Source organism: Marmota flaviventris, chromosome 13, assembly GCF_047511675.1.
Source record: "Marmota flaviventris isolate mMarFla1 chromosome 13, mMarFla1.hap1, whole genome shotgun sequence".
In the NCBI taxonomy this organism is placed as follows: domain Eukaryota; kingdom Metazoa; phylum Chordata; class Mammalia; order Rodentia; family Sciuridae; genus Marmota; species Marmota flaviventris.
In genome coordinates, this window is record NC_092510.1 from 70,982,305 (window position 1) to 71,006,459 (window position 24,155).

The 24,155-nt window shown below is 40.8% G+C and overlaps 2 protein-coding genes across 6 annotated transcripts in view; one reads left to right on the forward strand and one right to left on the reverse strand.

Moving 5' to 3' along the window:
* The window catches only part of Tmod1 (tropomodulin 1), a 93,671-nt gene extending 73,527 nt beyond the window's left edge, over nt 1–20,144 (forward strand). The window contains exon 10 of one of the 3 annotated variants that reach the window (XM_027930841.2): nt 20,074–20,144. In XM_027930841.2, the coding sequence (XP_027786642.1) occupies nt 20,074–20,129 (56 nt within the window). In that variant the 3' untranslated portion in view covers nt 20,130–20,144. Of the gene's footprint in view, nt 1–1,220; nt 2,836–12,726; nt 13,403–20,073 lie in introns of those variants that run through there. The other 2 variants (XM_027930842.2, XM_027930840.3) reach the window with 2 other exon arrangements.
* Nucleotides 1,900–24,116, reverse strand: Tstd2 (thiosulfate sulfurtransferase like domain containing 2). Of its 3 annotated transcripts, none has more exons than XM_071600764.1 (10): nt 23,977–24,116; nt 20,420–20,633; nt 18,372–18,685; nt 15,925–16,045; nt 10,312–10,437; nt 9,421–9,526; nt 6,171–6,289; nt 5,543–5,701; nt 4,784–4,922; nt 1,900–4,115 (listed from the first exon to the last, which is right to left on the reverse strand). In XM_071600764.1, the coding sequence occupies exons 2-10, from the start codon at nt 20,582–20,584 to the stop codon at nt 3,817–3,819; spliced, it is 1,548 nt and encodes a 515-aa protein (XP_071456865.1). In that variant the 5' UTR covers nt 20,585–20,633; nt 23,977–24,116; the 3' UTR covers nt 1,900–3,816. The 3 variants fall into 3 exon arrangements, with proteins under 3 accessions (XP_071456865.1, XP_071456866.1, XP_027786639.1); XM_071600765.1 differs by lacking the exon at nt 23,977–24,116 and adding an exon at nt 23,855–23,939 and having other exon boundaries at nt 18,372–18,514; XM_027930838.3 differs by lacking the exon at nt 23,977–24,116 and adding an exon at nt 23,855–23,939.
* Nucleotides 24,117–24,155: the final 39 nt, after the last annotated feature.

Here is a 24,155-nt window from a genome sequence, read left to right on the forward strand (position 1 = left end):
TCATCTGTAAAATGGGGATGGCATGAACATCGCAGGATTGCTGGAGGGGCTTCAGTGGGCTGTGAAGTGTGAGGCCAGAGGACAGCCCTGCTGGGTTTGCTGGTAGCTAACTTGGTGATGCTTCAATGGCTGGTTCATAGAAACTCTGTTCGCTTTGGACAAATTTTTTTTTTTTATTTTTAGGACTGGAAATTGAACTCAGGGCACTCAACCACTGAGCCACATCCCCAGCCCTATTTATTTGGAGACAGGGTCTCATTGAGTTGCTTAGTGCCCTCACCATTGCTGAGGCTGGCTTTGAACTCACAATCCTCCTGCCTCAGTCTCCCAAATTGCTGGGATTGCAGGCATGTGCCACCATGCTCGAACAAATTTCTTCTTTTTAGGTTTTGGCTTTTGTTTCCCTACATCTATTCCTAAGCTAACAAGACACTGATCACCTTCAGGAATTGGGCTGAACACAGTGTCTTTTCCCAGAGAGATACTGCTTGCATCCTGATTTTGCATTGCTTATTCTTTTGACCTGGGATAAAGGGGAGTACGTAGGGGCTCAGACACAGGCTGAACTCTAGGCTCCACACCGAGCACCTGTATTACTGAGAACTTCCCCTCCAGCTCCCAGCCAGGTCTTGAACAACATACCTTCTTGTGGGTCTGCTTTATATACTCAGGGTCATACACAGGCCAATTTGGTTCTTTTTGCAGTTTGTATGCCCCACTATGTTAGACACACATCGACCATCTAAGCTTGGGAAAGCATCTAAGTATATAAACGTATTCCCCCTGGGCAACAGCTTCCTGCCACATCAGCATGCCCCTTGACTGATACCTACCAGTCTACCAATTTACTAGACCTTTCTTTCTCTGATGGCTGATAGTTTAATGCTCGGTCTTCAACTGCCAACACTAGACATCAATCCATCATTCTCTAAGCTTGCAAGCTCCTGGATAGTGGTGCTTTCCTCTTAATGTCATGGAAACAGTGTTGAATAAAAATTGCCTTGCTCCTGGGAAATGTTAAAAATGTCACTGTTAAACATAAGGGACACAGATACTGCAGGAAATCTTCAGGGTGGAAACTTGTTTATACAGGCAAGAGGTGGGCACGGCTGCTAACTCTGCCTGCTAACAAAAAATAAGCGAGAGGCTTCAGAAGTGACAGTGGTGGTCCCTAGTGCACAGGCACAAGTGGCTTAAGTCTTATCTCCATTCCTTTTCAGTGAGGAAGAGGAGGCTCGCAGACTTGACGGGGCCCATCATTCCCAAGTGCCGCAGTGGTGTCTAGGGTGTGGAGGTGAAGACCACGCTGCTGAACTGGACGTGTTCTACTGACAATCCGCACCTTGCAGTGCAGACCAGGAGGCAAATGCTGGCACAAAACTCTTTTGTGGTTCAGTTCTTCATGCACTAAGGGTCTAGGTGAACTAGTGGTTGTAGTTGAAAATTTTATAAATTGTGGTTAATGTGAAGTTTTTCTTTAGTCACAGAAGTTCAGTCTGGTTATTATTTAAAAACTAAGAAGCCCTCAAATTGGCAGATCTTCCTGTAGATGATTTGACAGTGGCAGTGACTTAACCCCAAGGAGCCCAGATTGGTGGCCCTGCTGTGTGGTATTTCAGGTTCATTTACAACGTGGAACCCATAAACTAAAAATGCACTCTTCTACCTGGTTTGCAAGTATTAAATACTTTATTACAAATTTCATCTTAGCTATTTAGCAAAAGGAACAAATAAACACTCTTTATTAATCCTCCTTTAAATTTTAAAAACTTCAAGATTATAAGTTGCCAAATTGATTACTGGATCAGAGCCACAATTTTCCCCTTAAGAATACAAACCGAAGCCACAGAGCTCTGCCAGGAATCAAAAAACACCAAATTCCTTTTGCTGGATATGAAGTTTAAAAAAAAAAAAAAAAAAAGCAATGGTGAAATTTGAAGTTTCAAAAACCCTCCTGGGCAACAAACATATTCCTGAGTTACTTACGAACATTTGAGATGTATGTACAATTGAATACTGGAGCAGAAAGAAGTTTTTCCTCATTGAATGCCAACCTTATGACAGATGTGAGAACTTCTGGCTAAATACTTGAAAACACCTTTCTATACAGCATAGTGGGCAAATGGCTCATGAAAGGCCAAACACTAGAGGGGTGAATTTCCAGTCCACTGTGGATATGATGCTTATTATTATGGCCAACCTTACAGACTTAAACTACCTATCTCATCATTTATTAGACAAATCATTGAAGATCTCATGCATATAAATGAAGCCTCTGAAGGACAACAGTGCAGAAAACTTAAGATATTAAAGAACTGGGAAATCCTGGCCAAGCTATGAAAAGATGATTATTCTTAAAACATAATCTTGGTATTTCTACTGGACCTTTGCCCCTCTTTTTTAACAACATGGCATCTTTTGGGAGTTGGCAAAAAGGTTAAGCCACATTGCCCTTGTGCCTTTTAATATACCACAGTGCCAGTTAACTTACATTTTTGTTTGTTGCTTTGGGGAGTTATTTTTATTAGGGATTCAGCAAATCTTGTGATAAAGGACAAGGCCAAAGAGCTAATGAACACAGACTAGGAGGCTTCTGATGAAGAAGGAAAAATCTTGTGCACTGAACTGTAGAGATGTGGACAGTACAGGGTAACTAGAGGTGGAGCCAGGGCCTCACCACTATGAAGAGTGTCTACTGCGGCTGCAAATGGGCCCAGGAGCGGCACCATGCTGCAGGGATGGCCATCCCCACTCGGCTTCTCCTTGAAACACAACTGCAGCTGCATTCTGCATCACTGGAAACTGCAACATAATATTAAATCTGTTGGTCAACTTGTGGCTGTGTGTTTCTTGGGACCCATGTGACAGGGACATGTGCCTGGCATGCTGACCAGAAGGCTGGACAGCCACTGTGGTAGTACTGAATGATCTCATTAAGAAAGCGAACTGTGTTCCAGGTACTGATCTAGAAACTGCTCCTAAGATGCCAGTGCCATCGAGCCTCTCTGGATCTCTCAGAGATAACATTTAAAAGCTGAGAGCGTAAGTACTGGAGGAAGCAGGCCTGTGAGGAGAAATCTCACAGAAACCAAATCAAGTAAATTATGAAGCTTGGGCCATACCTTTAAGGGCATCTCCATCAGATGAGCTGTTGCTCTAGACCAGGGGATGGCAAACTTTCCTATAAAGGGCCAGGCAATAAATATTTTAGACTTTGTGGGCCCATGGTCTCTATTGCAGCTACTCAGTTGTGCCCCAGATCCTATAGGAAGAAGTAGGTATGTAGGTCTTTTCTGATAAATTTTACAAAAGCAGGAGGTGGGCCAAATGCTAGTATTGAGATCTTCTCAGGCAGTCAGAGAAGAGACAGAGGCAGGGAAGGGGAAGATGGCAGATGACCTAAGTGGCCTGGTTTAGGAACCCATTTTGAGGGCCCAAGATTCACAGTTTTGCCCCAGGATGGACACGTTTGCTGACAAGGGCAATGACTACTAATAGCCTGCTGCATGGCAGAGAGGGCATGAGTGACACAATCACCAGGCATAAGACTATGCCTCACAAGCTTTGGGATTCCATCAGCTTACCCATCTTCCATCTACCACCTTCTGAAATAGAATGCTTCAGTAAGTGATGAAAATTTGACTCTCTCCCTTGCCCCTGTGAAGTGTAGGTGGTCAACATGATGGTGACCAGTGTGCCACAATGGCACTGACCAACAGTGAAGTTCCCGATTTCTGTTTCTGCAGCCTTGACAATCTCTTATACAAAGTCACCCCACTGACTTTGAGAAGGCTTGGGAAATGCTAAAAGTGTCACTTACACAAGCAAAGACCCATCCTCACCAACACTGGGCTCTGGTGCAGGGTTCACAGAGAGTTGCGCATGCTGTGAGACTTCCCTTGGGATGCGTGGCCTTCGGGCTGTACACTCACATTCCTCTTTAAAACTGTCCTGAGTAGGGCCTGAAGCCTGCCTGTCCCCTTTGTCTTGACATGTGACACAACAGGCTGTGAATCCTTGTCCTTGACAGGCAGGACAGATCAAAACAAGCTGGCGGCATTGGGGAGTGGAGCAGAGTTTATACTGGTCCCACTGGGCTCCACAGTATGAACATTCTAGGTTCAGAAAGAAAAGCCCTTATTATACACCCACACATAGACATGTACTTCTCCAGTTCCTAAATATAACTCTGAGCTCACCCGTATCTAATACATCCTGTTGAGCCAGGGAAGGCTTCTAAATAGTACATCTCTTATCTTCAAACAAAGAAAATGCTGCCCCCTTACTTTCTTAGGAGTTTTGAGGAAAGGTTGTTGTTGGGAATTATCTTTCTGATGCTAGCACTTACTGATCTATTTTTCTTTATCACATCTAGAAAAACAGGCCACAATGTTTCTCTTTTTCATTAGCTACTCCCAAAGTTGGACAACCAGCCCTTATTCAATGATCTTTTCCCTTAGAACACTTTTCCAATGGGGATATTCAGATGACTCCACATCTAAATTCAACTTCTGCAGTGTATACCATTCTCCCCGAGGCCAGAGTTTCTCTGGCTGCTACCAGAACACCTAACTACCTAATTCCTAGACAGCACATTATCTTCCTTCTCGGCTTGTTTTTCTCTGCTGACTTCCTGACACCACTGACACCAACCTTCCTCAAGTCTCTCACCTTGCTTATCTCTGGGCCTTTTCAGGTAATTAGTATCGGCCTGCCTTCCTGCAGCAATGATGAACTGGGAATGTGCCACACAGTATGGGCGTCTGCACTTGTGGTGACCTACCTGATAACACATCACTGTTATAGCACAGGGCATAGCGCTCATCAAAAACAAACAACTTCCCCTTGTAAAAACCATCAGGAAACTCTTCCAGGTACTTGTGGATACCACCCTTGAGCTGGAACACTTCCTTACACACTCCCTAGGAACAGAAAAAAAGGAAATCTGAAGAAACAAGCAGAGACCTAGAGGAAGATCCACAGAGCAGTGCCAAGTGCCCAAGTGGAGGATTCCCCACCTCTGCTATCTATCAGGGCTCCTTGCTCCCCCTGCAGGACAGAGGAATTGCTAACCAAAGGGTAAAGGAACCAACTGGCCAGACCTCGCCTACTGGGGGGAGGGGGAATGGGGGGATGGGTGATGACAGCAGTCGGCGCCTTCACCCTCTAAGATCCTGGGAAGCCCAACTATTTTTGCTACCCCCTAAATATAGGAAGACATCTGCTGGGGCATGTGATATTACTGAATTTGCTCTTCTCAGGATCAAGCAAAAGGATTAGGAAAGTGGAGATGTTGAACTAAGCTTTCTCTTTTGTACTTGATGAGTCTCTAAGACTGTTAAGTGTTTTTCTCATCTTGAGATTTAAGAACCTCAGATTTTGCACTTGGAAACTCTATGCTGGAACCATACAAGGGAAAAACAAATCCTTTGGCTGGCTGGAGGGTGGGAGAGGACTGGGAAGGGGTGGAAAACACCACACAGGCTGCTGGTAGAGACTTTGTCACCTCCATGTTGGCAGCATCTCCAGGGCGGTAGCTCACCTTGGCCTTCAGGTAGGCTGAGCCGCGCTCACATCGGATGCCCCCAGTGCAATACATCAGCACCCTTTTTTCTCTGAAAAGTTCTAGATTTGTGTCAACATAGCTAGGAAAATAACTGAATTTCCTGATGTCTGGGGCTAAGCAGCCCTGGAATCGCCCCTACAATGTAGAACAGCAGAAGGAAAATTTTCAGAAAAACATACCAAAAGTTCTCTATATCAACAATTCCCATCCTTGGCAAAGAGCATTTGCCAGTTGCTCTTCTCATCCCAAACTCTGACCTTTTAACCTCAAATCTGGAACTAGAAACAAGGCTGGCAGGCTGTAGATGACCTTCCTACTGAATCCACAGGGGAACTGGAGAGGCTACCCAAAGTCAACTTTATAAGATCATTGACACATGTCAGAAGAGTCAAAAAGTACATTATTTGCCAAGAGGTCTTTAATTCATATATTCTTAGACATTCTCACCAGATTCTAAGTGAAAAGGCTTGGATTTTCTTTGTAGCTGCTAGTAATGGAAGGTGATATGTGTGGTCAGTGGTTCCCCTTGGGAAATATCCCATGCCACAGGAAGGGGGAGATTTACCTATACTATTCACTAAATTCGATTCTGGTTGTTACTTACTATTTTGCTTTCATAAAAGTTCCTGCAGTCCAGTAGGATAGTATCACTTTGTTCTTTATCTGCCTGAGATAAAAATTTTTCTACTTCTTTATGAAATTCACCTGGGGATAAATGGATTCCTAAAGCCAAACCAAAAAATTATGTTAAAACAACAACAAAAGGAAACACCTAATCACAACTTACGTAGCCTGAATTTTATGTTGGCTTTGTTTCTTTCCACCCAAACCTCTTTTCCCCATAATGACAGACTCCAAATAATATTTGATAATCATAATAATGATAAAATAATTTAGTGAGGCCTTCATCTTCCTCCTCCTAAGAGGACTACAGAGAGCAGGTAGGTTAGAAATAATTAGCTGAAGAAATTTGCTCATACTTGGCCTAATCAAGTGATAAAACCCATGTAACTGGGATCTATTTGGGTTTGCTCATTCATTGTATGCTCACTAGTGAGTGGGTCAGGAAATGGCCACTGTTCTACTGTCACTGTGCATGAAGGAGCTCTGGAATATATGTGCTTGATTGTAGGCTACAAACAGTTTTATACCAAGGCTGAATCCAAGTTCAAGGATAAGAACCTTGGCTTAGTCCACTGAAAACACTGAAATTTTGAAAATAAAGTTAGAATATGTCTTTTAAAAATGCAAAAGGGAGGGGCCAGGGTTGTGGCTAAGTGGTAAAGTGCTTGCCTAGCATGCATGAGGCACTGGGTTCGGTCCCCAGCACCACATAAAAATAAAAACAAATAAAGGTATTGTGTCCATCTACAACTAAAAAAATATATATTTTTTTAAAAAATGCAAAAGGGTAAGAGGTAAGAAAAATGTGTCTAACTTTGTGTACATGATTAAGAGAGAAAGAGGTGGGAGGAGTTGATACAGGAATGACATATGAGAAAAGAAAGGAAAGAAAGAAATGGATAAGAAAGTGAGAAGATGGGTGAGTGGAGAAAAATATTAAAAACCAGGGGACTATAGGAAAGAACCTTTGCCTGTAGGATAGAAATATTCCATAACCTCGGGGATCCAGACATCAGAGTAGATGGTGGGAACTTTTGGTGAATTTGACATTGTAGGGTGATTATGACCCATGCAGGGATTCTGGTGACTTACCACCATTCACGATAGAGTTTTATAGCACTAAATAAGCCTCACTCTGCCCTATAAGCACCCGACAATGCTCTGTACCCTGGAGAGGCTAAAGGCCCCACAGCACAGCCAAAGAGCCTGTGTTTCTACTAGTCTAAACTAGGATTATAGGGAGTATGTAACCAGGCCAGATGCTATTTAAGTCAATGTCATATGACTGCATGGATACCAAAAGAGTGGGGTAAAAAAGGATATTAAAAAATGTGATGAGAAGTGTAGAAATTGGATAAGACTTCATCCTGCATGGAGTCACAGGGAACCTAAGCTGTTATTGCTGCTGCTATTATTGGTGTTGCATTACTGGCCCTGAGAATGCCTGACTGGATCATGATCTAGACAGACATGTTTCAAAGGTCCCTTTGAACAACTTAGTTCAAATGAAAGTAGCATGGCAAGGCATGGAGCCCACTCTTCCCTGAGCTCCTGAGCAGCGCCCTGTAGCACCAAGAAGAGCTTTTGTTGTTGGCATGGTGCTTTCTGTTAAGATGGGGCCACCAAGTAGACACAACCCTGTTTGGCTCTTATCTTCTCATGTAAGAGTTGTCTTCTCCAAGATGCTGGTATCTTACTCCCACATTTCCCTCTGCCTTGACACTTAGCCTTCTTTTAAATAATGTGCATATTGAAAAATGAACACCTTAGAGTCAAGTGCCCTTTGCAATTCCAATGAAAGAAGGCAATACTACCTATGGAGTAGTCTTGTGGGGTGGAGAAAGAAAAGAAAGGAAAAAAGTAAGAAACTGAATCTGATCGTATCTGGTCCTGACTTAACATGGTAGCCACTGTACCTCTAGCTGACAAGCACTTGAAATGTGGTTTGAGACGTGCTAATAAGTGTGACATACATACTGAACTTCAAGGACTTGGTATTAAAAACAAAAAACTGGGGCTGGGACTGTAGCTCAGTGGTAAAGCGCTTGCCTGGCTTGTGAGGCACTGGGTTCGATCCTCAGCACCACATAAAAATAAATAAAGATATTGTATGTCCACCTACAACTAAAAAAATATTAAAAAAACTAACTGAAGTTGAAATCAATGTTTTGAATATAGCACAGTAATACAATAAAATATTAAATTAATTTTAACTTTTTACATGCGTAGCTACCACAAAATTAAAAATTGTATTATGTGGCTTGCATAATTCTATTAGCACCATTCTAAATCTAATTACCAATTTGTAGGAAATACTGGAAACAGAGGAAAATTCCATGGGGATGCAATTAAAATTATCTGGATGAGAAACTCTATAGGCCAAATGACCTAGTTCCTTCAAAAACTAAATGGTAAGGTGGGAAAAAAAGATGGAGGTGAATTTATAGATTTAAAGACACTTATAGAGGCACATTGATGAAATCACAATGAATGGGTCTCATCTGAATCTTAACAGAAATGTAACAAATAACAATACACTGGGAACTAATTAGGTATTTGAAATATTAAGATATTACCATTAAAATGTTTTAGGTGTCACAATAGTATTACTTTTTTTTTTTTTTTCCAAACTTTGTCTTTTATGATTGAAATGACATGGCATTGGTATTTCCTTCAAAAGGATGGGAGGGGGCTGGGGTATAGAGAGAAGCTGGCCATGGATTAGTAGTTGCCAAAGCTGTGTGATAGCACACGGAAGTTTGCTATACTATTTTCTCTACTCTTTAATGTCTAGAAATTTTCATAACAAGTAAAATAAAATACATTTTAAAATCCCACAAAATAAGTATCTTTCAACCATCCATAGGACAAAGGAAAGGGAGAAAGGAACATTCTAAAGCATTGTAGACTGCTTTGGTATTGAAAGCCACTTGGTTTCTGTGGCAAAAAGTGCGTGCTCTATTCTGCTGGTGAACTATTTATAAGTAATTACACTCTTCACAAATTGCTGTCTTTGAAAATAAAAAACAACTTCATGGCTAAAAATAATAATAAGTAATTCTAAGGGGTGTGTTCCATAAGCACCACAGAGAAGACCCAGGTTGTGAGCTAACTCAGAGCTGTTTTAAAGAGAATATTCATCAAGACTCTTGCTGATCAGTGTCTAACTTTCCTATTAAATTTTGCCCCTATGACAAAAAGCATAACTCTACTTTTAAAAATAAGCATACCAGGCTTCTTGTAGGAGATCTTATAGGGGCTGATCCCCATGGGCACAATTTCTTCAAATACACCAACACGCAATTCTGGAAAACAGTGAGCTCCTCCTCTGCTGATCTAGACAAAGAGAAACAAAAAAGAATACAGTCTTCCTATATCATCACCAGGTCTAAGTACTAAATGTAAATATTATGGTTTGTTGAAGTCTTAAGAAACCTCAAATTAAAACAAAGATTAAGAAACTACAATGGGCATAGAGTTAGGCCCAGAATGTTCCAGATAATTCAAAATATTAATAAATAGTTATTGCATATCTCTCATGTGCAGGAATGTTATGTTCTATGGGTATGGGCATTTAACTATAAAACTGAAGAACCCCTGAGCAATTCCCAATGTGTGATTACACCCCAGCTGCTAGTCTGGAGCAACGACTTCTTTTTCTATTGTCACTAGCATGAACACTTCCCAAGGCATTTCCCATCATCTTATTATCTATTGTGATGAAGCATAAAATCACTCAAAAACTGCTCTACTTCTCTATGTGGTGTGAAGTGTCAATCTTAATTTTAGGTTTACTAAAAACATAGTAAAATCAAAATGATCTGCTCAAACAGATAGTCCCACAAATGAATGAACACATCCACATTTTAGAGTCAAACTGTGTAAGAGTAACATCTTTATTGTGTAAAATTGGAGACTGAAAAGAGGGCTCAAGGTAACATGGTGACTCATTGGAAGAATGGAGATAGGAATTCTCCTTCTATTACACTGTCTTATAACTTAAAGGGAAAAGAGAATTTTTCTGGCTCTGTTTATTTCTCTACATTGGTCTCCTCTTCAATAACCTACACTGAGACAGAAGGAGAAAGCTCTAGATCCATTTCATTTTCAATTTTTCTTACCTTAAAATCTTCCTTACAAAGATAATCCTTAAATAATGGATAAGAAAGCATGGCTTCCACATAGAGTCTGGTGGCCAACTTGCTTCCTCCAACTGTCCCATTGATTCCTTCAGTAGCAATTCGAATCTGAGAAACAAGATGTTGAAAAATAGGGATCAAAGCATGTTCTTAGTTATTCTTCCAGGATAGAATGAAATGATCTTGCATATCAATGAGTTTAACAGGATACGCAGAGAGCTTCTGTGGACACTGAAGTATTACTGAACAAAGGTACCCATGTTTCTATAAAATGGCACAGCCTGTAGAAGAGGCAAGGTATTTAGATCATGTATGCTGAACAAGACAATGTGAATAAAACTCCTGGAAAGTCCATTTACAGTAGGAGCTCCAATCATCCAATGGCCAAACAAGTGAATTCTCTGAGCTTAACCTAAACCCAGGAAGTATATTAGAGTCAACAGATCAAGATTTAACTCTGCTACTTACTTGCCATGTAGCTCTAAAAGAGTTAAATGACTTCTCTGAACTTCAATATATTTTTTATGTTTCATATTTGAAGTATGCAGTTTGGGCAGTTTTGACATGTATGTAACCAATACAATTAATATAAAAAGCATTTCCATTATTCAATTCTTCATGTTGGTAAAAAGAGAATAAAAGAATACCAAAAATGGTGGCGCATGCCTGTAATCCTAGCTGCTTGGGAGGCAGAGGCAGGAGGATCATGAGTTCAAAACCAGCCTCAGCAATTTAGCCAGGCACTAAGCAACTCAGTAAGAACCCGTCTCTAATAAAATACAAAATAGGGCTAGGGATGTGGCTCAGTGGTGGAATGCCCCTGAGTTCAATCCCTGTACACCACCCCCCCAAAAAAAACCCCACCAAAAATGATTAAAATAAAACAAAACAAAAAAATCTGAGGAGATATTACCTAAAGCACAGAGAATACCTAAGGGCAGGGAATGAATGCATGTATCATCTCTGCATGGCTCGGGGATGGTTGGGAGAAAGCCACCATCGCAAACCCACCCATTGGAATCCAAGTACCAAGGCGAGTGTGTGTCTCCTTTGTTTACTAATGTATACCCAGAGCCTAGAATAGTACCTGCCACACAGTGGACATTCAATATATATCTGCTGAATAAATGAATGGGTATCTCATTTTTGGTAGACGAGAAAGCAAGTACACACAAGTGGCTTTCACTATAGTATAGCATGAGGGTAAATAGGAACCTCCCACTTGGACGACTGAACACTTTGCTTATGGTGGATTCAATAAGACCAGGCAACAGGTCTTTAGAAGCTCTCTATATTCTCTTTGGAATATTTCATTGATAAAGGGATAGGTCACCAGCATTCTCTGGGGGCCTTGCAGAGTTGGTTGTCTCAGTACTACAAAGTCTTGGCATGGCTACAAAATGGGATTCATCATACAATCGAATGCACTGGTAGTGGCTATCCATAGTTCCATGATTAAAATTCTAGATTACATCCAGATTTCTTAAAAAGTCTGCAGTCTAGTGCAGCTTATTCTGGGAATGTGCTATGGTTTGGATCTGAATGTGCCTCAAAGGCTCATGTGTTGAAGGCCTGGTTTGCAGTGCAGTTATATTCTGAAGTGGAGCTTTTGGAAAGTGATTGGACATGAGGGCTCTGATCTCATCAAAGGATTAATTCATTGATGGATTCATAACTGAATGGACTACTGGGAGGTGACTGAGTGTTGAGATCCACAGCCTAGTCGGAATGGTGCCTAGCATATTACCAGAAGGAGTGGTTGAGAGGTGACAAGATGATGATAATTAAGTTAAGCTGTGTATAATTGCTGTGACTGGATGATGCTGGACTGAAACAGGCTGTCTATTCAGTTGTATATGGACCCCTGCTGTCCAGCAATAGGATGGCTCCTGCTGCCTCAGGCGCCTGCCTGCCTGTGGAGTTCTCCCAGAGTTCCCCTTGAGCTCTCGCGGGGATTCCTGGAGAGTTGTGTTGGTTGGTGAGGTTCCGGTGGAGGGAGTTCCAGTTGGTGTGTGGTGTTCCTGGAAGGGCCTCGTGGGTGGCGTGCACCAGAGTTCGAGCAATAAAGGAGTTCCTGTTTGAACCTACAAGTGCCTCGTGGCGGCTCGGTTATTTTGTGCCCAGCCAGACTGCGGCAATTGAGAACTGGAGAAGGGGCTAGTTGGAGGAAGTGGGTCACTGGGGATATGCCCTGGAAGGCTATTATCTGTCCCCAGCCTCTTCCTCTCATTCTCTCTCTGCTTCTTGGCTGCCATGCGGGTAAGCAATTTTCCTCCACTGTGCCCTTCTGCCAGGATGTGTGGCCTACCCTCAGGCCCCAAACAACGAAGCCAGCTGATCATGGACTGAAATACCTGAAACTATGAGCCAAAATAAATCTTTCCTTCTTTTTCTCAGGTTTTGTCACAGCAGCAAAAAGTTGACTAACACAGCATGGAATAGTGAAGCAGGAAGCATATGCCATCTCTGCTGACAGTTACTGTATTTACTACCAATTTACAGGGGACTACACAGAAAAATAGATTTGAACCAATGTAAGATCAGGAAATGCATTTCCAGAATAGTTTGAGACAGATAAGATAAAATACATACTTCTATATAGCTGTCTTTGAATGGGCTAGCAGATCCTTTCCTATTTTACTTTAATCTCAGAACCCAAATAAATGGCAAGCACATCTACTCCCCACATAATTAAAGCAGAGCAATTTTAAACTCAGGTGCTAGACTTTCAATCTCTAGGACTCTTCAACAAAAACCTTCAAAGGAATTCCTTGTTGAGACAGGCCTTATACCTATAGTATAAGTAGAAGTTAGTTATTAAGCACCCACTATGAGAAGGAGCTTTATATTATATTGAAAGGTAGATTTCATGATCCCCATTTTACAGAAAAGGAAGTAGAGGTTCAGAAAAATCAAATAACTTGTGAAGAAACTGGGGGGTGGGAGATCTGGGATTCAGAACCAGAACTTACTGGCTTTAAAACTTGTCCTTTGCAAAGTATCCAATGTACCTCCTCAAATTTCTTAATCCATATGGATGTACAATGATAAAGGCAGAAGCTTCTTTCCTCAATCCTAAAATTGTCAGGTTTTCTTTCCTTAAGTTCCAATCAATATTCTGCCAAATCTACCAAAACAGAACTCTAACTAAACTGGGCATGTATCCTTGAAGCATAAGAATTTGGACCTGAGATACAGGAAGATGGTGCCACCTTGTGTAGAGGATCCCTCACTGCTAGATTACTATTAGGTTGGACAGAGAATAAAAGTATGCCTCTACACCAAGAGAAGAGACTGATTTCATATACTGCACATTCTGTGAGAGTACCCAACTTTCAAGATGTTCTCTGAATAGATATGGTATATACGTTCATTCCACAATATCTACTAATTTTTTTTTACTATGCATCAGAAATTGTGATAGGAAGAACAAAGTGGTTGAAAAAAAAAATCCTTCCCCTCTTAGAGCTTGCAGACCAAGGAAGGTTAAAGATATGAAGATACTGAGTTATAAATGGACAAGTGATAAGAAAGTAACAATAAGATGCTACAAGGAGGATCGTGAGTTCAAAGCCAGCCTCAGCAACTTAGTGAAGCCCTAAGCAACTCAGTCTCTAAATAAAATATTAACAACAACAAAAAAAATTGGGGGCGCTGGGGATGTGGCTCAGTGATTAAGTGTTCCTGGGTTCAATCCCCAGTACGAGAGAGAGAGAGAGAGAGAGAGAGAGAGAGAGAGAGAGAAGATGCATAAGAGAGTATACTGGGAAAAATGAATTTAGTCAGGAAAGGTCTCCGGGGAGATTTCATGAAGTTTGAGTAAAAATTAGCCTGGAGGAACAGAGTAGGTGTGGGAGAGTTCCTTTGCGAAAAGGCCCAAGATACGAAAAAGCTTGGTATGTTCCAAGAAACTCACAGACCGTGTTGCTGGAGTATCAAGAGTGAAGAATGGCATCAGATATGTGGAAAAGAAGCTGAGTGCAGTGGTGTACACCTGTAATCTCAAGTTACTTGGGAGGCTGATGTAGGAAGATCACAAGTTCAAGGCCAGCCTCAGCAACTTAGTGAAACTGGTAAAGCACCCATAGATTCAATTACCAGTAACGAAAAAAAAAGTTAAGTGAAAATGGTAGGAAGTGCCCAATCATGCAGGAACCCAGGGCATGTGAAGGACATGGGTTTTACTGCACTTGTACTAGACAGCAACTGAAAGATACTGAGGGACTAATATGATTTTATTTACCTTCTAAGACTATTCTAGCTGTTGTGTAGAGAATGGATTAAATGGTGGATAAGGATAGAGGACTTAAGACTAATTTGGAAGCTACTGCAAGGACTAGGTAAGAGAGGCTGGTGGTTTGGTCTAAGGTGGTGGAAGTGAAAGAGAAATGAATGGAGTCAAAGGCTATTTCAGAGGTAGAAATAATAGGACTTGGTGATGAACTGAATGAAGTAAATGAAATCCCGGCATGTTAGAAAACATGGGTGTGGAAAATAGCAATAACTGGTTATTACCTTAGGAAACTCATTACCTTAGGAATCTAAAACTTAGAAAAAATTAGCTGCTTAGACAGTGTCATAACTGGATGGGGTCTCAGAGGAAACCTAGTTCACTTCTTTTGATTTAAAGTTTGGATATTATATAACAGAGAGACAGATATGCATATTATGAATCACAGAGAACATTACAGAAAAATAAAAACCATCTGTCCTGTCATGCAGTCATGATCATTATTAGTATTTTTATATATATTACCTCTCATCTTTACATACATACTATGGTTTTGTTATGAACATCCATTCAATTTTTTTTATTGGACTTTCTCCAAATACATGCAGAGTGTCCTGCTCTAGCACTGAAAGTACAACAATTAGGACAACATTCCTAACTTCATGAAGCTTATATTCTCTAAGGAAGACAGAATATACTCTCAGGCATAATAAATTCTTTGAATAGCAAAAAGGGATAGGAGTGCGGTAAGGACTCCTCTGATTACAGTTCTGAGAAGACAACATTGAAACAGAGATCTGAAGGGAGGCACAAACCATGTGGAGATGTAGGGGAAGATGTTAGGACATTCTAGAGGGAAAGGTAAAAGCAAGCATCAATACCTTGAGATGGCAAAAGACCCTGGCATATTCCAGGAAAATTAAGAAGCAGCTTAGAATCACACCTGTATGTATGGTCTATAAAAGGGTTTGGGAGTTTGTATACCATGAACATTCCCCCATCCCAGAAGTCAGCAAATTATCCCTGCTTTTAAATATAGTTTTATCAGAACACAACCAGATCTACTTTTTATGCATTGTCTATGGCTGCCTTCAAGCTCCAACAGTAATGAGAAGTTTTTCTTTTTTTTTTGTAAAAGCCTAAAATATTTACTATCTTTAGGAAAAGTTGGCTGACTCCTGCTCTAATTCTTACAAAACACCACGATTAATAGCTATTTAATGCTCTACTAAAATGCACAGCAGGATTTCTCTAACTTCTAAGAACCCAAGAGCAAACTATTTTTTATAGAGTATAGGCTCTGCAATCCAAAGTTGGAAGGCAAGATGAGGCCAATGCAGGGGGGCAGATGGAGAAGGGGTTACCTTGCCTGTGAGGTGCAAGTGCTGACACAGAGCTGTCTGCCAGGCACAGATCCATTGGGGATCCTCTAGGTCACAGTAGCAGTAATAAAGTAGCACCTCCCCTTCTTCACTGCCCTGGCCACTATAAAAGAAAATCAGAGGAAAAGAGCATTTGAGATGCTGGTGTATCAGGCAGAAGATGAAGATGGAGCAACTCATGTCTGCCGTTTGCTTCTACTACTATTCTCCTGAAATAAAAAGCAACTTCTTTTGGTATTTTCTCTGTAGAAGGCAGTATCTGCACCGAACATCCTACTTTACAAAAAGTTAGTTTACTTAACTCTCCTTATAGTCATATCTGAGAGACTGGTATTAATAACTCCATTTATAGGAAAGTTGGAAATATGAGTTCATTCTGGCTTCTCCTCTAACACAAGGCAGTATCTGTTTTGAATCTCTCACCAAATAAAAAAGTTTCAGTTCCATTTTTTTCAATCCTCTTACCTGTGAGGTTATTGTCCCTATGGGACAAACTTTCATACCTTAGCAAGTTCATGCTGTCAACAGTAAACCACTCAAAAAGTGCAACCACATTTCCCACACTCTAAGATACTACAGAAGAGTATACACAGTTTGAAACATACAACTTAAAAAAAAAAAAATTCATTAGGTGGGATATACATTCCCCAATAAATTCCAATAAATGATTTGTTTTGCCTGGGTGTACAAATGGACTCATTTGGTCTAATTTATAAGAGTCCTTTTGTTGTTGTTAGTTTTTACCTATTCCATTTATTTATTTAAAGAAATTTAAGTCACCAGGCATAATGATGTACATCTGCAATTCCAAGACCCAAGAGGCTGAAGCAGGAGGATCATAATTTCAAGGCCAGCTTGGGCAACTGAAGGACACACTGTCTCAAAATAAAACAAAACAGGGCTGGGAATGAGTGCTTTCTTGGAGGGAGGTCCTGGGTTCAAACCCTAGTACTGACAAAAACAACAAAACCCAAAGATATAAATAACCAAAATTTACAAGTAAAATACACAGACCATAAGTGTACAACCTGATCAATTTTGACACAGGGGTATACCTGTGTAACCTACACCCCTATCAAAACATAACATTCTCAACATCTCAAAAAACCCTCTTGTATATATTGCAAGTCAAATCTTCCACTACAGGCAACCTTTCTATCATCATAAATTTGTTTCTGAAACCAGAAAGTAAGTACTCTGGTTTTGGTCTCTCAGCATAAGGGTTTTGTGGTTTACCCATACATAGCCCTTCATATGAACAGTCCACAGCTTGCTCCTGTGCAATATTTTTATGATTATACCAGTTTATATTGTTCTCCTACTGATAGACAGTTGTAGTTATTTACAGTTTTTGTTGTTGTTATGAATAAAACCATGAAAATTCTTGTTCAAGGCTTTTTGTGGACATGTTTTTATTTCTGTTTGAAATATACTCAGGACTAAGTCATAGGCAAGATGCTTAACTTTAAAAAAAAATAAAATCTACTGAGGGCTGGGGTTGTGACTCAGTGGTAGAGTGCTTGCCTAGCATGTGTGAGGCACTGGGTTTGATCCTTAGCACCACAAAGAAATAAATTGAAGGTACTAAAAGAAATGGGAAATAAAAGGTCAACTATTAGGAGGGGAAAAAAAAAAAAGAATATGCTGAACACTTTTCCAGAGTGGTTGTATCATTCATTTCACATTCCCACCAGCAACAACTGGGTGTTCCAGCTTTTCTACATTCCCATCCATATTTGCTGAAATTGGTCATTCTCATTTTAGCCAGTTTAGTGGGTGTTGTGTTGCTCATGACAAAAACACTCAGGGATCACTCCAGGGGAACTGGGCTATGCGAAAAAAACCACACAAGAGACAGAAATACCTTTTTCTTTGGGGGTGCTATGGCGGCTCCTCTGACCTTAAGGGTCTGCAGAAAGAGAGAGTGAGCCAGCATGTGCTGACCCCTTTTATTGAGGAGAAGCCATTTAAATGAGGCAAGGGGTCAGGTTTCTAACTTCATGATGTCTGCTGTCAGCAGGTTGACTGACATCTAGGAAGGCCACACCCAAGGGCAGAGTAACAGAAGGGGACACACAAAGGGTGTTTCCATGGAACATTCTATCCCAAACAGAGCAAAGGGTAATATCACAAAGGAACAGGTGAGCATAGCTCCACCCATAGAGCTGCAGGAAGTCACGCCTACGCATGAAGACACATTTGGTTGCATTATTTCTACCCTCAAGATCAGGGCTACCGTCTTCAGCTACTTAAGAGTAACCAGATCATTATGGGTGGGGGGGTGACTGACAGTGCCTCAACTTATCAGGAGGGGAAAAACGCTGGTCACATGACGCGACTACCTCCCACAAGTGGGAGGGTTGTTGTATCTCACTGTGGCTGGAAGAGTATTTTTAAGTCAAAACCAAAATACCAAATGGAAATCTTACCTTTTCAGTTCATCAGGGCTAAAGCAGCTTGTGTCAGGCAGCCAAGCAGACACCTCGTGGCTATGAGTGAGATACTCTTTTAGTGGGTTCTTTTTGTTTGCAGATGTGACACTCTTTGAGGTACTCAATGTTGCAGCAAGTTGCTTTAAAATAAAAGCAGTCTGGTGATAAATTTCATCAGCATGTTGTGTTGCCACATGTCTATGGATACTGGTCTGGTTCATGAATAGCTGCTGACAGCATTTCCACCATTTTTCTTTACATTCATAAGAAGGTGCAGGAACTTGTTTGGTTTTGACCAAAAGGGCAAAGGCCTGCAATTACATTTCAAATAATATCACTATTAAATAACCTTAAGTTTATAGGTAATAAAAATTTTAATGAAATCTTTTATTTTGTTTATCCACAGGCATTTCTAGTTTTACGTCCCACTATTCTATGGACAAATTCCCCGAGACAGTGACAGTTCTCTTATTAGTAAGCTTCAGAAGAGACTAATAGAGAAATTAAAACCAGGTGCTTTACATTATGGAGCTTAAATAGTCCCCAGCACCATAAATTTATTCTCAGGATGCAAAATCTAAGTCACACTGGAATGAATATATACTTTAGTTTGGGAAGTCAGAATGGGAAGACGTGGCATCACCTCCTGGCCTTCCACAGTTGAGCTCTCTCCCCCAACCTCTCTTTTGCTCTTCCTCCACCACATGTATCTGCCACATGAACAAATCGGGGCACCTTGCTGTTTTTATTTTCCCATCCTTGCCCATGTTATTCCCTGTAGGTGGGATGTGCTATGCTAATCTCCTATTTTCCAGAATTACTTTATAAATTTCAGAGCCTACTTTAGTGGACACCTCTATGATCTTCCTACTTCCTACTATTTCTCCATATTCTAAAAAATAGAAATTTCTGGTTTTTTCCAATTATTTGTAAATACTGGCTCTAATGTTCACTGTATCTTTAAGAGTAGATACAAATCTTTTGATAATCAACCTTCAGGTGCTAAGTTTTCATCTAGACAAAGTAAGTCATAAGAATCACACAAATGTTAAACAATGTAATTCGATTTATGCCCTTGCCTGGTATAGAAGGTAGACAGTGGCATTCCTTTGCAATGTATTTCCCCATTCTGTTTTTAGTCTAATCTTTCTCTTATAATATTCCTAGTTCAATTGAACCTATCTATTAATCCTTTAATATGACTTAAAATATTCCTGCCTTTATAGCTTTGCTTCTACTAATTGTAGTGTCTAGGATGCTCTTTCTTCTTTGTAAGCCACTAAAATCTTATGTAAATGAAAAGATTAAGTATTATAATGATGTCAATTCTTCTTTTTTTTTGGGGGGGGTATTAGGGATTGAAACCAGGGGTGCTTAAACACTGAGCCACATCCCCAGCCCTTTTTTATTTTGAGACAGAATCTTGCTAAGTTGCTTAGGGCCTTGCTAAGTTGTTGAGCCTGACTTTGAACTTGTGATCCTCCTGCCTCAGCCACCCACACTGCTGGGATTACAGTTATGCACCACCATGCCTGATCAAGATATCAATTCTTTAAAGCATGTATTTAATGCAATTATAGTCACACCAGGTTTATAACCAATTATAGTCAAACAATTGTCCTTTAGGAACTTGACAAGATAGTTCTAAAATAACAAAGAACTCTTATTGCCTAACAAAATCCATTTTCTTTTCTTATAGGGCAAACAATCAGGATTGGCTGTATAACTAAGTTTTCTCTAATGGAATGTGAATGAAAGTGACATGTGACAATCCAGGTCTTTGTGTGTGTGATGGGCTGGGATTGTGGCTCAGCAGTAGAGTGCTCACCTAGCATCTTCAAATACTATACCATGACTGTTCCTGAGCCATCCTATGCCTATGATCTCCTTTGCCTGGTACTGAATTAACACCACTAATTAAGGCCCCTGACCAGATCATACTAGAGCTGGAGGGCAACCTCAAGAAGCTATTTTAGAGGCACCAGCGTTACTATATACACATTACTATATACACATGATCAGGAAAACATTGATAGCAATTTTACCTTTTTCTTTGCAAATGAGTATTTCTTCTTTGTACTGCCATCTAACTCTGCTTTGAGCGTATTGCTGGAACTAATAAGACTTTTATCTTTTAAATCCAGGTCAGAAAATCTTAAAATGCAGGCCTCTTGGTCATCTTCTTGGCCTGGTGCAGTTGAAGAAGGCATCTGGATTGATTGCAGCAGTGGGTAGAGATTCCTTTCAGTTTAGTATTTCCTAGGACATAAGCAAAAGAGAAAGCAATGTCAAAGTCTATTTATTTCCTGAAGTAAATATGAGCTAATCAATCATGCAAATCTGCACAGACCCAGTAGCCCAAGCTATCTGTTCATTCGACTGCTCAATTAATAGTATCATTTAACCACTATTTAGTGCTACACACTGTTCTACACATTGGGGATATAGCAGTGAATGAAAAACGAGACTTTCCATTTTCTTAGAGTTTACATTTCAGTGGAGAAAGGTAAAGAAATGAATAACCTGACTACTAAAAAAGAAAGATGTTGGGAAGGATTATGAAGAAAAATAAGCAGGATAAGGAGGCAAAGGGATGGAGGGGCTCTTTAAACAAAGCTAGTAGGAAAAGCTTTTCTGAAACAGTAGCATTTGAACAGAAACCTCAACCAGGGAGCAAGCCATGCGCACATTTAGGGTAAATACAGAAAAGCACCATGTACAACCAAAATCAACCAAGCTGTGTGCTAGTATCTTCCATTATTAACACTTTGTTCTTTCTGTCCCAAATTTCAGAGCCCATTTTAATAAGCCAGAAGAAACCTCAAAAATGTTACTGTGGGGGCTGGGATATAGCTCGGTTGTAAAGTGCTTGACACGCATGCACAAGGCCCTGAGTTCAATCCCCAGGACCATCAAAAAAAAAAAAAAAGATGTTACTGTGGCCAAATCTTGTCAAGATGGATACACTACAACCAACCAACCAACATATTGATTCTTTTATAAAACAACTGTTACAGGTTACAAATGCTAAGAGGCAATATGAAGCACTGAGAAAAGCATGGACTTTGGCTTGTGCTCTCAAGCATCTGAACCTAGGCAAACCATTTACTTTCTTGGAGTTCTAATTCCCTGAGTCTGCAAATTGGGGATGACAATATTTACTTTACAGCATTAGAAAAGAATATATGACACATACTATGTTTTGATGAATAGTAACACTGTTGATATTTCAATTAGATGTAATGCCACATTTAAAATTTAACTTTAAATTGACTTATCTAAAAAGCAGCAACTGTAGACTATTATTTTCCAAAAATGATTGCAATCAGTATTTCTAGTCTATTTTCCTTCTCTTTAAGCCTAGGCAGCCCCATAATTGCTCCCCAAAATAAAGTATGGCAGAAGCAATGCTATGTAACTTCTAAGATTGGGTACTAAAAAAGGATACTGTCCTGCCTCTTGCTCTCCACACAGCATTTTCACTACCCTCCAAATTATCTCCCTTTATTCTGAATCTTCTTCCAATTTTACCTTACTTTATATCTTTATTTGGAACTATTCTTTATGGAGCCTCTACTATGTGCCTGGCACATAGAATTGTACTGGGAATGCAACTCAGAATAAAACTGCTGAAGTTTCTATTCTCTTGGAGCAAGTAAGGGGAGTCTACAAAAAAGCAAATAATAAAAACATGAAAATACCAGATAGTGTAAGTTCCCTTTGCTGAACTCTTTACCATCCTAAGCTCTAAATGTTGAATTTCTCTATTACATTCACCCTGTAGATGATATCATCTACTCCCATTACTTAAAAGAACTATATTTGCTTCAAAATAAGTGGGGAGGGAGGTAAAATAGGTGAAATCAGACTGGCCATAAGCTGATAACTACTGAAGCTGGGTGATGAATACATGGGAGTTCTTTAGTTTCCCCTACTTTGGCAGATATTTGAATTTCCATTAAAAGATGGAAGACAAATGTTAAGAGAAAATTTGTATTTAGACTACTATATAATAAACAACTCCAAATCTGTTATCTCCAATCTGGGCCTCTTTCCGCACAATTTCATCTAACCACTAGCTAGCTTCAGTTTCAAAGGCAACTATTCAAAACCAAAATTCTTAATGTACTTCCTCCAAATGAAACATGCTCTTCTCCAGTCTTCCTTATCTCGGTAAAAGACAATTCTATTCTTCCTCAGACAAAAAACTGTGGGATGATTCTTGACTCCTGATTTTTCTCAAAGGATCATCAAGCCCTTCAGGAAATCCTATCAGCTTTGTTTTTGACATACAATCAAAGCAGACTTCTCTGTACCACCTTCACTACCACCTTTCAGTTCCCCAGCATTTCTTGCCTGAATTACTGCAATAGCCTACTAGTCTTCTTCCTGTAGAAACCAGGACAGTAACTTAAAAACCAATCAGGTTATCTTCCAAAGGCTTCTCAATTTATTCAGATGATGTCCAAAGTCCTCACAAAATCCCTTCCCCTTACCTCTCTGATCTCATCTTCCACTACTCTCCATTTGCTCATTAGACCTCAGATCCCACTACTTGTGCCCATTCCTTTATGGGTCATTTAGAACAACATTTAGCTCCAAGAGAGGATGGGTTTTCCTTTGTTCGCCTCTGCATTCTCAGCATCTACAACACTGCCTAGAGCACAGGAGGTGCTAAATGTTAACAATCCAATACTTATTGAGTGAAATAGAACAGTGATTGAATAGTCAGAGAAATGCCTCACTGAGAACCTGATAGTTGAGCTGAATCCCTTATGACCAGGAGTCAGTCATATAGAGTTAGAAGACAACTTCAAGTAATAGTGACTGTAAATTGCTAAAATGGGAACAAGATTGACTCATTACAAGAGGCAAAAACGTGGTTGGAGCACAGTGATGAGGGCAGAACCTTACAGACCCTGGTTTGTAGCTTGCAACAGAAAGTTTACGGAGAATTGTAAACAAAGGAATAGAGATCTGATCATAGATTTGATTTGAAAAGTACAGCTGTCACGGTTTATGGATAGGAGTTATATAGGAAATGAAAGACCTAAGAATGATTCCTCCCTACATTTTTGGGTTAAGCAACTGAAGGATGATGCCATTTACTGAAATAGGTAAGACTGGGGGGAGAAATAGCTTAGGCCAGGAGGGTACAATTTCAGATGACCATGGACAAGGCAGTGTGGTGCTCATCAAAGACGTCAGGGCAGAGATGTACATATACTGCACACGCAAATAGGAACCCAAGGACCACTGGAAACAAAGTACTGAAACCATCACGTGTCCCTATTAATCAGCTCAGACAGGTGAGAGGTAAGGCCGCCAAGATAGCAGCAGGCCTGCCCACATCCCAGGGGGCTGTCGGAGCGGCTCCGCCTCCCGCCAGGCCGCACCCCACGCGCCAGACCTGGCCCAACCTCTCGCCAGCTTTCCCGAGGCGGCAAAAGCCGGGAGGAGGGAGTAAGATGGGCACGTACCCGCCAGTCCAGAGCCTTTCCTAGGTTTTTCTTCGAGGAACTGCCTCTGCTTAGCAATGGTTACCTCTCCCCGCCCTCTAGCCCACACCCACGCCGCGCGTTTGCTAGCCTCGTGACGTCACCTCGCTCCGGAAGTCCTCGCGGGCGCCGGCGCAAGGGCCGCCGGGAACAAGCGGGGGGCGGAGCAAGGGAGCCCCGTGGGCGTGCCCGGAGCCCGGGCGGGGACTGAGCCGGCCCTGCACCACTAATCCCCAGGCTTGGCTCGCGGCCGGCGCGCTCTGGCTGGCTGGAGCGGCGGCCT